Source organism: Schistocerca americana, chromosome X, assembly GCF_021461395.2.
Source record: "Schistocerca americana isolate TAMUIC-IGC-003095 chromosome X, iqSchAmer2.1, whole genome shotgun sequence".
NCBI lineage: Eukaryota > Metazoa > Arthropoda > Insecta > Orthoptera > Acrididae > Schistocerca > Schistocerca americana.
Window position 1 is genome coordinate 223,993,082 of NC_060130.1, and position 16,244 is coordinate 224,009,325.

Genomic DNA, 16,244 nt, shown 5'->3' on the forward strand with positions numbered 1-16,244 from the left:
AAGGACTTATTACTATGATATAGAAAGTTTTACAGTGTGAATGGCCAGTGTGAATGTTTCTTCAAAGTCTTACTAGTACACATGTGAAACTATTACATGGGTGTAATAAAATACATCTCACCAATCAATTATTCAGTCACTGAATGACTCGAATTGTGTCTTTGGATGGGATGTTTAGTGGTCAGATTTACTAAATAACTTTGCTTCAATAAGCTGGTAATAATGCTAATCTATTCAAAAATTACTATTCATAAGATGGAACAAAAGTTTTTCATTGTTCAGTAGAATAATAACAGTAATTTGTGATTTCTTCAATAAGGAAAAGCTTGTTAGAAAAGGAGTGGGTGATTGAGTGATGACTGTACATGGTAGAAGAATTGTTAGAAAAGAGTACCCCAAAAATTTGCATCACAGTTGTAATGTTGAAGTCAATACGCCAGAACAGGTTTAAGTGAGAATCTGAAATAGGTTTTGAACTGAAATGGAGTACTAAGATGGTAAATGAACTATTAGCATTCTGTGCACATGAAACACTTGTGTACAAAATGATACAAACTGAACTTTATTACCAGAATGTTTACATTTATTTCAAAATTCAATTGTTTTACAAAAGTGAAAAAGTGTACAGTTCTGAAAGACATTGGTAGCAACAGAGTGTAGGTCAGAGAACACAAGTGCTCTCTCCCATACATTTGCCTTAATTTTTTATACTTCCTATGTTACGACATGCAAATATAACCTATGATATATTCATCAGATTATAGAAATATGTAATCACAGTGACACTTTGATAAGCGAAGGTTTCTCTGAAGCCACAGATCCAATTGACAGACTGTCCATAAACCTGCAACAGCAGTGAAACCTACCAACTGTTAGTTTGTTTAAAAAATGGTAAGCTATTTACAAGCCACACATTTGACAAAACAGGTCTAACAGCAGAGAACGCTCAGACATAGCGTCGCAAATGGTACTTTTACAACTTTTACAATTGTTTCCAGTAACTGGCATCACGGTGTCACAAGTACTTAGTAATTAAGTTATAATCTTTCCAGGATTTACTGGTGACAATTTCACATGAGTTACCAATTCTGTAAGGTAAATGGTGGATGAAGGTAGATGGAAAAGATTAAAGAAACGAAGAGAAGAGGAAAGTTGTTTGCAAAAACAATTTTGGATGAGGTCTGGGTAATGTGGCACAAATATTTCAATAAATTAGTTAAAGGCTATTAATTTGTGTATTCCAAAATGAAAATAGTCCTGTCAGTATGAAATGGAGCTCTATGTACTGTGCTTACAACTTTTATAGATAACATAATGGTGAAGGAATATATTTTCTTCAGCAACAAAATTTACATAGGACATCTAGTGTCGAACATAATGTCTTGCTGCCTCACACAACAGTACCTGTACGCGCAGTTTCAAAACCTTGATCACACATAAAGTACTCTCTCACTGAATTGTCTATATACAATAATTAGAGCAATGAAATTTGAAAAAATGAACTGCATAGCTTAAAATACGACGAAATTCCTCTGAGATTTCATGTCTGCCCTCTGCTGTGACGTGTTACTCCGAGGTCAACTTACAAAAGAGAAGACTATCTCTCACACAAAAATATAAGTTACAAACTAGCGGAGCTGCAATGCTTTGGGATACTGCTACAACGTCACCCATTGTACACGCAGCTATGTCTACAACTACGCGTAAGAGATCATATGAAAACTCTAAAAAAAGGTATTGGAACCTTTTTGCACAATTAAAAAAATACACAATAATTATTCAGTTTTACATTAGGAATGTTCCACAACACAATATACAATGTTCCATTTACGTAATCGAACAGATTTACTTGCGATTTATTATATATATTTATATACTTTTATATACGGTCATAACCCATAATTACAATAGAGTTGCAAAACGAAACGTATCTAAGCACTAAAAAGAAATCTGTCCTACAGCTAAGCGATAAGTAGACATGTAAACACACTGTGTAATCAAAAAAATTACGATTTATGTAAGCAATGCACTGAATGCAAGAAGTGATAATTGTATAAAATTCGGAGCACATTTTACCACTTCTCAAAACTATCGTGAGATTCAGTACACGACCCGTAAAGCTTAACCTAAGGAGATCACTGGGAATTACAGATACAAATCGAACGAATAGTTCTCTAATACAGATACGTGAAACAAACAAGTAATCACTGAAACTGTCTCAGGGAGACACGTTAGGAGATCATCTCCACTCATAACGATAAGAACTAAAATGAAATGAGACTTAGAAAGTAGAACTTAAAGACTAGAGGGTGGTGGCCCGCACCACGGCTCATCGTGAGCAGATGATGCGCCAGCCCACGTAGAGTGCGATGACGGTCCAGCACACGGGGCGGCCGTACTGTGCGGGAACCAGGCGCCCCAGCAGCGAGGCGCCGCCCACGCTCACACCCCCGCCACCCCCGCCGCCCATGCTGATGCCGCCGGACAGACCGCCGCTGACCACTGCTGACGGCTCACGCGTCTTCTCAGCCTCCTGCTGCAGCTGCAACACACAGAAAGAGTCGCCGCTATAACACAGATGCTTGTAATACAAACAGAAACAGGGGGTTTTGAGGAATAGCTTCCTCCCAGTCTCTCGAAACAGACATTCTTCTCGTTTCTTTTACAAAGTCATGTTTCCGCGAATCTTTGTCAGTGTCAGTTGGTTCTTACTTTGGTCAGATACCTTTAAATTTTGAAATACATGAATGATAACGGTGGTGATAATAAATTAGTACGAAACATTTAACTTTTTAGAACTACGATTTTCTGTTTTGCATTAATTACTACATTATTTGCTTTGTAGAACAATAATTAATTTTTGTTGAGGAGATTACCATCCACGATTACATCGTAGATTTGGAAAGTGGGCGAAAAACCTCAATCACTATATCTAATGGCTCTGAGCACTATGGGACTTAACATCTATGGTCATCAGTCCCCTAGAACTTAGAACTACTTAAACCTAACTAACCTAAGGACAGCACACAACACCCAGCCATCACGAGGCAGAGAAAATCCCTGACCCCGCCGGGAATCGAACCCGGGAACCCGGGCGTGGGAAGCGAGAACGCTACCGCACGACCACGAGATGCGGGCAATCACTATATCTGTATGAGAGAATATAGTAAATGCTTACAGCTTCTGTTGATGTTATATACTTCATACACATGCACCTCCCATGCAAACGTCTTATATAGTACCTTTACCATTTCGTTTTCTCGTGATAGACATGTGTATGAAGAGCATAAAATAGACCAAAACCGTAAGTAGCTCCTGTAGAGTAATATTAGCACAAATTTCTTGAAACAATTTATGTTACTCTAGATGGCTGGCTAACCAGTGAAAAGTAATGACTGTTCTGTAAATCAAATAACATAGTAACTGTGGTGAAAAGAAAAAAAACAACAGTAGTAATAAAATGTAACAGCCCAATTTTTCATTATTGTCTTTAGAGTTAGGATATTATGAAATCTATAGACATATAATAAAAAGTACACATTCAGTTCCAGATTTTGGAAAACAGGAATTAGTCTTGTATCTTTTACAATAATATGTTTCATCGATTGTTTGTTATTATCAGTCTTACATATCTCTACATTTTAAATTTCTATACTCTATCTACCTGAGAGGCAGACCACACCAAAAGGTGATCAGAAACATATAAGCTAAGCAGAAGCAACCAAAACCGATATGCGAATTTGAAGATAAAAGTGCAAGGCACGACAGCAGACTTGAAAGGAAAAACACACTGTAAAGGCGTAGGTACAGCAAAAAACAAAGCAGAAAACAAAGACTAACTTACAGAAACAAGATATTTCTTGAAATTATTTACAGCATTTATTAATCACGGAAATGATTGAGATGTATTCTAAAAGATCAGTTTGAGACGTATAATCAGGTTGCGAAATAACATTTTGTTGTTACATATATTATTGTTATGAACTGAGATTGGATTAGTCCTATACCAGGAAACTTTTATAACGCAGTCTTCATTAAAACGTACCAGCAGTTGTGCTATCCTCGTCTAACAACATAATAATTATTCTCCCAAAGCCTCCAACCGTTGCATCATACTACACGTTGATCTTAATAACGACATAGCTGTGAATGCATCAAGCCAGTTTATCTTCAGTTTGAACTAAAAACATTGGAAAAAAAGTGTAGAAAGGAGAAAACAAATGGAGACTCACAGAAGGAATAAGAATCGAATGGTCTGAAAACGTTATCAGTTATTTTAGTTGTTAATGTAATGAGTAGTTATTCTCTTCACAATACTTTCTTGCAACGAACTGTGTGCAAAAATCTTTTGTTCCCTTTTTAAGTAAAAGAGCGAAAGTATGCTACGTACTGACCGTGTGTACGCAGTAAAAGTAATTGTTTGAGTACGTCAGCACCTCATACTGCTACTTGGTGGCGAACAGAGAACCTGTGTGACAAAATCAAGAAATCCTGTCGATGGAGATGGCACAGTGGTTAGCACATTGGACTCGCATTCGGGAGGACGACGGTTCAAACCAGCGTCCGGCCATCATGATTAAGGTTTTCCGTGATTTCCCTAAATCGCTTGAGCCAAATGCCGGGATGGTTCCTTTGGAAGGGCACGGCCGACTTCCTTCCCTATCCTTCCCTAATCCGATGGTACCGATGACCTCCCTGTTTGGTCTCTTCCCACAAAACAACCCAACCCAAAGTAGTCACAACAATTTAATCATCTTCCATATCCTTGCTGTCGTGTTATCACTTAATATTTGGTGGTAAAGCAATTTTCAAGAAAGAGATACGTGATTTTCTGTTGAAGGCCTGACGATAGATCACAGACAATGCCTAGCTTGACCGGTCTAACCAGCCAGCATACCAGTGACAAACAATAGCGGTGATTACAAAACAGTTGAGTACTGTTAATGTAATTTCCGATATCACTCTTCCTTCGAAAAGTGGAGAGTATACAAAGTACTACACGTATTATATAGCTGCCAAATGTTGTAAAACATACAGAACAGAGAACTGTCGTAGTAGCGAGCACTGTTGTGAAATTTTTCACTACAGTCAGACGACCTTCCATGTAGCAGGTGGCTGTAAGTGGCGCAGTATCAGGCCGATAAGATACGATAGCAGCTGGCACATTACAGCTTGCGCCTTCAACGAGATTTCACATTTTTTATCTGAAAAAGAACTCTTCTCTTCGTATCAGCTGCCCCAAATATTATACAGTTCTAGATACAAATAATATTTAAAATGTAATCGAATGAAAATAAAATGTGTCATCAGAGCAAAGGTTCCCTTTGGTTTGAGAGTTTGATCAGATATTAAAAATTTATCATTAGTGTCATGCAGATAGTACGTAAAAATCGAATACTGCAAATTCCTGTCACACCAATGATAACTTTATACAAGTCGGTACACTTTTTATTATGAAATGTCGTTATCAGTGCATGAAACACCATCGCATTTGCCAGTGAGTCATTCAATAATACACACGAGGAAATCTAAACACTGCGAAAATAGATTAGTTTCAAACTGAAACAAGTGTTGTGTATAGTTCCGGGCATTTTCTGTGTGGCAACCACGACGTTTATCAATTGAGGCGCAATATAATTTCTTAAGATTTCATCGTTAAATTGCACAAACTTTTGTGAAGATTCCATAATGACGTTCAAAACATCACACTTAGTGTTCGTCCGCTTTGAGACCCAACAATATGTGTCGGATTACCGTCACCACGGTAGTGCCTTATATATTTGTGACCATCACTTTAGGACGGTTGCAGTGGTACTCGACCGCTAACTGTACAAATGGTTCAAATGGCTCTTAGCACTATGGGACTTCACATCTGAGGTCATCAGTCCCCTAGAACGTAGAACTACTCAAACCTAACTAACCTAAGGACATCACACACATCCATTCCCGAGGCAGGATTCGAACCTGCGACCGTAGCGGTCGCGGGGTTCCAGACTGTAGCGCCTAGAACCGCTCGGCCACTCTGGCCGGCGATAACTGTACATTTTGGCGATCAGAAGGCGGGGAGAAGTGTTCATGTTGCCATTGTAGCGTGACACGATAGCAATTTCAGTACGAAGGAATGAGATTCTATGACGTGCAAGTCATCATACAGCATATAGCAGACGGCGTCGACCCGTTGGCTCAATCAGGACCTCACTGTTCGGTATGTTACGGCAACGCTGTCAATATGCAGTCATGTCGCTCTGTCGTCTCACTGTTCAGGGCAGCAATTGCTCTTCTACACACTTTAGCTTCAGTGTCGTTCCACCACGTCACTGCTACAGCCCAAAATATCACAGCAATACAACCCTATCTCACAGAGATTCACCACTATTCCAAGTTTAAATTTACTCACATGCTGATATTACACCCCTTGTCACGGGAGACGTATATTGACACTTGTTTGGAGGTTTCCACTACGCTTGGCGGCTTTTCAGTGACTGATCTTGGCGTAACAATGACTCGGACGGTCACACATACGGCCTGCCGCACTCACGCGTACGCAAGGTCTTTAGCACTCCCAGTGGCATATGCTAGCACAAACTGCTATACGGCCTACGAGTTTGGATTCATTTAGTACAGTCTTTCCGGTTGTTGCAATTTCTTCAAGCGTTAAAATGTTTCTCTCCTTTCGTTACAATCAACGAATGTCTACAGAAATAATGTAGGAGAATCAAAAGCCTGAAATGTATCGCCTATTGCAGGTTTATTTCCTGAGAGACAGCTCTGAGAAGAAGGTGTCGCCGCGTCTTTTATCTCGGCATGACAGATGGCCTGCCGACCGCACAATTTCCAGCCCGCGGCGAACCTGATTACGGTAGGCGGAAGGGGACCGTGGAAGCAAGAAGTCGTGCCTGGCTGGGAGTGTTTTATTTGAGAAGGAGCCAGCGTTTCGCGTAACGAGATAACCGCTCGGGGGAGCGCCGACAGCCCTATCTGGGCGTTGGCGCCTGTGGCGCGTACAACCCGTGTCGGTATCACGGCGGGCGGGCTGCCACCAAACCAGGCGCGCAGTCGAAATCCCACTAGTGCGAGCCTACATTTACAGTTGTACAGGCCTGCTTGTAGCAGACTGTGTGAATTTATGTATTCCATCTCTCTTGTACTGGGAATTCGAACATGGACTTGTGTCTACTAACACACGTTTCCTTTGACGGACGAGACTCTTACTGCAAGTATTTGAGAAATACTGTAGTTAAGTCAAAAGCTACGGTTCTCGCATCACGAAGACAACGGTGCCCGCTACAAGTCCAGGAAGATGGAGAATTCCGCCGTTATACTACGACTAATTGTCAGGCTTTCAGACCAACAACCTAAGATAGCGAGTGGTCTGTTCTAGCAGCTATTATTCCGTTACGACCGGGTTGATAACCCTGGGGAATTTCCAAACCTCCTATGCCTTAAGCAAGTTTTATAACTGAGTTCTGTTTCGTTTTCCGTGTTTCGTTTTACTGTCAATACTTTAGCAACTTTTCTACGACGAGGTAAAATTTCTTTTATTGACATGTAAATAAGAGGACTTAGCTTATTACCTTCCAATACTATTCACAGATGAGTTCAGGTATTTTCCACTACATAATCGAAATTCTCCTTTCTTTCACCTCAATACCAATATAAATTTGTTTTACTTCCTCTTATTAGAGATTCTTATTTTTATAATCAACGCCAATACATTACTTACTTTCCTAATACCATGAACAACTGAATGAGTAACTTGACTAAAAGGAATCTAAACGCTAATTGAGCCAGAAATATGTGCATATGTTACTCAAAACTGTCTGCAAATACAAGCAGTAGTAACTGACGGATGAAAGCCGTTCTCAGTTGTGGACACTTGATCACTGAGACGCTTGAGCATTAGTAATTCCAACACAGCTACGGGGAACTCACCAGAAATTAAAAAAAAAAAATCATTCATATGTGTGTCTACTCCGGATAGTGCAGTGACCTAGCGCTAGAAGTTTCTGAAAGCATTCAATACTAGAAGTAAGTTTCACAACAAAGCACAATTTCGGAAAGTATATCTCCGCGAAATGAGGAAAGGCAGTGTGTTTCAATGGTTAAATTTAAATTAGTATAGTAGGAGAGAGTGTTGTACATAGAGAAGGGTGTACCTAGCATCACGCGATGTTTTTTGGTCGATACTTAATTTAGCGCCCGATTTTAGAATTATACGAAACAATGCGCACTCGAGACCGCCACAAACAGTCTCTGCAGTTTTCTACATCTACACACCTACTGCCACCGTATGGCGAGTGGCGGAAGGTACCTTGTACAATTACAAGTTATTTCTTTTCCTGTTACACCAGCGAACAGAGCAAGGGAGAAGCGACTGTCTATATGCCTCCGTATGAGCTCTGATTTCTCTTATATTCGCGGTCCTTGTTGGAAGCAGTAGAATCGTTCTGCTGTCAGCTTCAGTTGCCGGTTCTCTAAATTTTATCAATAGTAGTCTACGAAAAGAACGTCGCCTACACTCCAGGGATTTCCATTTGAGCTTCCAAAGCATATCCATAACAATTGCCTGTCGTTTGGACCTACTGGTATTAACTCTATCAGCCCACCTCGGGTTTTCGTCGATGTCTTCCTTTAATCTAGCCCGATACAGATCTCAAACACGCGAGCAGCACTCAAGAATAGGTCGCACTAGCGTCCCATAAGCGGTATTCTTTACATATCAACCACACTTTCCTATAATTCTACCAACAAGCCGAAGTCGACCATTAGCCTTACCTACCATAATCCTAATATGCTCGTCCCATTTCATATTGCTTTGCAGTGTTACGCCCAGCTATTTAAACGACGTGACTGTGTAGCAGGACACTACTAATTCAGTGTCCCAACATTACGGGTTTGGTTTTGCTAGAAATTCGCATTAACTTATATTTTTCTACATTTAGAGCTACTTGCCATTCATCACACCATCTAGAATTTTGTCTAAGTCGTCTTGTATCCTCCTACAGTCACTCACCTTAGACACCTTGCCGTACACAGCAAACAACCGTAAATTGCTACTCGCCCTATCCACCAAATGATTTCTATAGTTTTTGTTATTGTTCGATATGACGTTGTGTATTACGCAGTATTGCGTAGAATTTGTAAATATTTCGCTTCATTACATCCTAGGGCTGTATAACATATTAAAAGTAGTTTATTCTTCAGGTACAGGTGAGTAAAATGCTATATATTTTTAGAACTACTTTTATAACGTGTGGACAGCTAAGCTATACTTCTTCGGCCGTGCAGCATTCAGAATTGGACACGTGATACTTGCAAATGAACTGAGTTTCTTTAATGTTTTAAGAACTCGTTTTTGACAATACTTCCCCTTAATTTGATTTCACTTCCTGATTATAGGTGTGTAGTGGAGTAATTAACGTACAGATAGACTACTGAACACAATACTAACAAAATATTCTCGATTCTAAGGCATTTATGTTTCAATCGAATATTTGTTTGTAGGTACATCATCATGTTGTATCTTGAATATGTCCTCATATTTAGAAAAAACCTTAATTTTCCGGAGTAATCTTTGTAATTCCAGAACGAGACTGCAGGACATAAAAATTGGATGCCATCATTTAAAAACAGAATACGAGAATTTTCTAAATTTCTATCACAGGGTAGGCTAGAGGCGAAAGTATGAGGTGTTCCAAGGAACTACACTCTCTCCTACTATGGCACAACATAGCAGGAAAATGAATAACAGAATGGAGCATCATTACACTGAAGATTTTCACTTAAACACTGTTTAAATCTAACATGGAATATTTTGAAACCAACTACGAGAAAGTTAAATGTGTTTCAACGATTGGTAAAAACTGGTATCAAAAATTTCGAAATTGTTTTTGGGTCGATGAAGGTTAGTATTTTAAGAGGAGTATTTTCTTTTGCCTGTATAGTGTTGGTTTGTACGAAACGATCTGAGAAGCAAAATAACGGGCGCACTCACTTACAGACGGTTGTCTATCAACGTAGTGGAATCCGTCACTAAATGATTCACTTTTAGATTACAAGACTGTACAACACTGTATTCGGTACACTGTATGGGACATAATACCTCCAACTGACAGTTCACTGGGAATGGTGACGAGAAAAGTTAATGTCGCAATGTGGCCTTGCCATACATTAAGAAGACTTGGCGAAGTCGTATCATAAAATGCTTAGAGATGTCTGAGAACTGCAAGTCAGTTCAAGTAATCGGAGCGAAAAGTAAGAATATGATTCCGGGAACGAGATGTGAGAGGTTTATCCGAAGAGCGCGTTGGGTGCGGGACGCAGTGGCCGGGGTGATCCGATATAATGAATTGAGTGTCGGAAGTAATGGGATTGCCTACTGGACGGCATCTGTAGCCGGGCGTCCCCTCGCCAATGTCTCGCAGGATAACACGTTTTCCTCTAGTCCAATAATCAAATTAGACCCTCGGCACTGCAGGTCACTCAGCCGTGTAGCAGCGTGAACCCCACAGGGATGACACTTCGCTGAAGAAAACCTCTTGTCCTTGGGGACAACGCGTTTCATTCGATATATTATTACGTGTTTGTGCAATCATATTAATTGCGTAATAGTCCCAAATGAGAAAGACGAGAACATGCGTTCCAAAGTCGATATGTTGGAATGTACTGGAACATCATATCTTCCGTTTCCCTGCACGAGTTGTAAGTTGTATGTAACTAGGTTGATTGTAATTTAGAATGACATTTATATACATTTCACTAAGTATCTCAGAGCTACGATCGTACAACAACGTACTGAAGATACGCCTTAGAAAAAACGAACTGTACAAAGTATTTAATTCCGTGACCAGACTGTCCAAGGAATCACGAACCCTGCTGCAAGTCAGTACTAGTATCACTTTAAATACAAACTCAGACATTTTATTTCACTGTCTACTTAGAAAAATTGTTTGGCAATCAGTGGCAAATCTTCTGTTTAACGACTTATTTATACTGTTTATGACACTCTTGCGAAAATTTTTGTGTGGTTAGGGAGGTACCATTTCTTCTTGGTAACCCGTTACTCGAACAAATCTTAAGAGTTCCAACAGGTTGAAACGTGTCACTTTACACAATACGACGCATAACAGATTAACTATAACATGTGATACATGTTTTAGCTCCCTGCACAGTGCTGCTCATACACTTTGTATTGGTAACGCTTCCAGCAAAATATTTTTGCAGAACACAATCATAAAATATTTTTTAAAAAAATTTTATGAGTTAGTTACAATTCTTTGCCGACCTGCGATCAGTTAAAACAGTGGTGGTACAACTGAAGCCTAATCAAAAATCACCGTAATGATGGACGATCTTAATCTATGTACCCGTGCGATGTAAACTGTTTTGGATATCTGACGTGGTTAAAATGCGCTTGTTTACGAGAATGCTAGTTGATGGCATCACATTGGAGGAAGATAACAGAACAGTTGTTACAAGCATCGTTGCTAGGGTGGTCACAAAGATAAATGATCATAAAATTGATGACAAATAAGTGAAATTCACAACAACGTCAGGAACTGTGGGATGAGGTACAGCACTTCACGTGACTTGTTATTTTGTCCCTTAGAACCGGAAGGCATCATGTTCCTCATTTTGAACGTAGCACCAACTAACACGACAGAAAACTCAACGTTTTGCATACACAGTAGAGAGAATTCTTGTCAACTCCTGAACCATGCCAAATTTTTGTGTCTAGAAATGTAAGTTCTCAAACGAACTGACGTACGCGCGTTCCTTCACTCACAATGTATTGTAAAGTAAGACGGGTAAAAACGAGACGAAGGCCACAATGCACACTATTAACTCTCTGGAACTATAAAATGAATGTATTCAAGAAATTTTCACAAATTATTTAAAAATTCAGTTTTAGTATATACTGTTATATTACTTAATAAGCAAAACATTTATCAAAGTAACACACACAAAAATGCCGTCTTCAACTACAAAAAATAGTATTGTCAAACATGCAAGCAACGTTTCAAATACTGTGGGTCTAAGCTTTCTACAACATGCACATGCTTCATTTTACACCTTGTATCACTGTGGCAAGATAATATAATCACTGATACAGTAGTATATCCTCTACGGTATTGTAGCTAATACAAAGATAAAATGGCACCATAGAACAAAAAACTAACCATACAGATACTATACTATATCCGGTAGCACAGGTTTACTTATTCACTAATAGCACATCATTTCCTATGATTGATGTTACTAAATTTACATAATCAGAGAAACATCTACAGCCTGTTATGGAATATCGAAATCAAACTGTGTTCAACTCTGTATAGGGAGTGAAGGCGGGAAATTTATCATCTGTTTCCATGAAGTTAAATGTTGTGTTAAAGGCTGTTTTTTTTTTTTTAGAAGAAAACGGAAATGCTTCAAAAGGTGATAGTACTGAAAAATTATGAAGGAAAAATTTTCATATAAAGACTGTTGTCAGCGTTACGGAGATATATCTATCATGACGTTTATCATGTTGGGCACATAAAAACTTGAACTGTATGTGGACATTCCTTCGGCAACAGTACCTGGAACGTACTTGCAACAGGGTGAACCCCTCGACGTTACTGGCCGAATTGGCCAACAGTGGAATGGCGTCTCTATTAAATCTATTCCTCTGTTGTTAGCGGCGAAGATGTTTATGGATCAAAAATGACCTTTCTGTGCTAGATCGTTGTTTATGTAGTTCACTTTAAAATCAAATTCAACAGAGAAAGAGTGAAAACAAGGTGGGAATTGTTAATTTGCGTTATGGATTGTTGTGTGCTAATTAAAGAAAAATGTATAACCAGTTACGATTAGCTACACAGTATTTGTCTACACGAGCTGAAAAATGCATACAAGATGGCAAAAGTGTTTATGCACGTGAACTGTACCCATAAACTGACAATAAAGTACAACAATCAGTTTACTGACCCAAGCAGCTTTCGCACTCCTGACAACTTCAGACAGCCGAATATCAGAAATATTTGGGTAAGGAATGTGTGTCTAATTGGTGTTTTCACTTCAGAAAGGTTCATTGTAATAATTCTTGATATATGTCAGTTTCCAGTACAAATCTGTGTTCTCATCTGTTACCGACTGTTACTGTCATCAGTTTCTCTAATTTTATAATTGGTACATCATTAAGACTGAAAGATATTCGTCGTAGATGTCAATAACAGCATAAATTGTTCCAACATTACAATAATTTACAATTGTGATTTTTTCCCTTTTACCTGTACCTGACATTCTACGAGGGCAAGGTGAAAAGTTACTGAGAGTAACAGGCAGTGATTGGTCAAATAATGCAACAACGTACAAATTCTGCTTCTAGGCCTAGCACAATGGTAGCGTGGATACAGAAGCAGTTTTGTCTCAAGAGACAATTTGATATGCGGAATAATTAAATGTTACCGCTTTTTAAAGTGGTCGTGGTGACTGTTTGCGTTTAAACAGATAAATTGGAAGACCGCGTCGTCATACTGATCTTTTCTTTGGAGAATTGATTGATAACTTAAATTCACCAAAAAACAGAGACGGATTCTGCTCTTCATTTTCAGTTGTTGTGCAGTGGGCAACTAAGTTTGTAAGTGGTGGTCCTAGAGCTGCAACTACCCATCAAAACGATGAAAAATGCACAATATGGTACTGGAATGTGGGTGACTGGAAGTTAATTAAATGCGTAAGGACATACAAGAGAAAAGTGTGGAACATTGTAGATGTACAACTATTGGAAAGCATTGTGCAAATAAAACTATTGCACTTGTTGATTGCTGAACGAATGAAATTATGAAAGCGAATTCCTCATCAATGTTTCAAACGTTTCAGAATGGAATTTTATGCGTCGATTTGTTTCTGTAGATGATTCATGAATTGAACAGTTCACACCAGAAACCAAAGAACAATTGAAGCAGTAGTTTGATACAACTGACACTGAATCAAAATCAGGGAAGTCGATTTCATATTTTGAAAGCTAACTACTCTCACTGAATACGTTGCAAATAGGCAAGGAATAACTAGAAAAAATTACATATACCTTCTGGATTAACTGGACGAAGGAATACGGGAAAAGAGTCGTGAGTTACCAAAAAATCGTGTTGCGTCAGGACATTGGACAACATCTACACCTACCTCTATATAGATACTCTGCAATCCACCGTACGGCGCATGGCGTAAGGTACCCCGTAACTCTACTAGTCATTTCCACTCATGTTCCACACACAAATACAGCGAGGGAAAAAACAACGATCTACACGCCTCAGTATGGGCCCTAATGTCCCGAATTTTATTTTCGTGGTCCTTATGCGCAATGTATGTTGGAGGCAGAAGAACCGTTCTGCAGTCAACTTCAAACGATGGTTCTCTAAATTTTCTCAGTAGCGTTCCTCGAAAAGAATGTGGTCGCCCTCCAAGGATTCCTGTTTGAGTTCCTGAAGCATGTCCCTAACAATTCTGCGTTATTCGAACCTATCAGTAACAAACGTAGCACCCCGCCTCTGAATTGCTTCGATGTCTTCCTTTAATCCGTTAACGTGATTGAATACATAGGAAAGTGAGGGATTCGAAGTGCGAATTACTAGAACATCCACTCTATTCACCAGTTTTGACAATAGTTGACTTCGAGGTATCCCACATCTAAAGAAATTTGGACTAGGAAACGTATAGGTCATGACAGTCATAGACAAACATTTCCTAGATCTGAAATATGATCTGATCATTAAAATATGTGGTCTTAACTTTGAGGACTGTTTTGATGCAGCTCTCCACGCTATTCTAGCTCGCGCAAGCCGCTTCAACTCTGCATAACTATTACAACCTACAAACATTTGAACTAGATTACTGTAGTCAATACATCTACAATCCCGCCCCCCCCCCCCCCCCCCCACACACACACACTTCCCTCCATTACTGAACTGATGATTCCTAGATGCGTCTCCATGTGACGTGACAAGTAATACCTTTTTCTAGTCAACTTACAGTTTGCATTTCTTAGCTCCCGAATTCGATTGAGTATCTCCTCATTTGCCATCTGATGTTCTTATCTAATCTTCAGTATTTTTGCTATTGCCAGTCTGAATTTTATGTAATATTTACTTCGTTAGTTATACTGCTCTTTAAATTATAAAACGCATATACTCTTTCAGTGTCTCATTTACTTCTCTAATTTTCTCTACATCGTCTGTTCAGACCACATTCAGTTACCCTCGCTTTACTTTTGCTGATATTTATCCTAAAATCTCTTTTCAGGGCACTATAGATCCCGTTCAACTGATCTTCCAAGTCCTTTCCCGTTTCAGACAGAATTAAAATGTCTTCGTCAAACCTCAAAATTTTATTTATTGTCCCCAAATTTTAATTTCTGTTACAAATTTCTCCTTGGTTCCATATTTCCCTTGCTTAGTGTAAAATGGGACATAGGCTACGGACTTGTCTCGCTACCTTGTCAACTACTGCTTCCCTTTCATGTCCGTTGGCTCTTGTAACTGCACCCTCGTTCCTCTACGAGTAGTACATACCGTTTCGCTCCCTTTATTTTATCTCTGCCACTTTCAAATTTCGAAGAGTGTTTTCCAATCAGCTTGACCTACGTATACAGCCTCTATCGATAATCTTAATCACGTATTAACAATACACTGCTCGACAGTATTAGTCTGAATGCAGTGGTACCACTCTATTGAGATGTTGTATATTCACATTGTTGGTGTACAAGTAATCTCAAGACTGAGCTCAACATTAAAATAACTGAAGAGCAAGATAATTAGCAGCACCAGTGGAATACAGGTAAATTTAAGATGAGCAAACCGACACTGATGAGGGATAACGTAAAGTCTAGACGACATCGAGGTCAGTTGTGGCTTAGCACATTGTTAATACGGTTCTTAAAAGAAACGTTACAGCGCTGATATGAACAAATTTAAGAGAATCATGGAAGTCTACGTGAGGACCGCCGAACAGGTATTTGAACCCAGCTCCTACATCAACTACTGAGCATTGTCAGTGCGAAAAAACCTCTGGTCAATCAATTTCCGCACTTCTAGGAAAGATCGCGTTTATTGGGGATAGGACGTCAAACGGGCCGACTTGGAGATAGGAGAGGCATCTCAGGACATTTTATTTTCCAGTGTCTATACTTTTACAAATAAATTCATAAAACCTTGTCAGCATCACCAGGAAGGATTCAGGATTCACACCCATTGCAGTGGAAGTTCTAA

The 16,244-nt window shown here is 39.3% G+C and overlaps 1 protein-coding gene across 1 annotated transcript in view; it reads right to left on the reverse strand.

Annotated features, from left to right (window-relative positions):
* Window positions 1–561: 561 nt before the first annotated feature.
* LOC124555530 overlaps window positions 562–16,244 on the reverse strand; it is a 37,831-nt gene continuing 22,148 nt past the window's right edge. Inside the window, exon 3 of the mRNA XM_047129484.1 lies at window positions 562–2,542. Coding sequence (XP_046985440.1) covers window positions 2,330–2,542 — 213 coding nt within the window. The 3' untranslated portion in view covers window positions 562–2,329. The remainder of the gene's footprint in view (window positions 2,543–16,244) is intronic.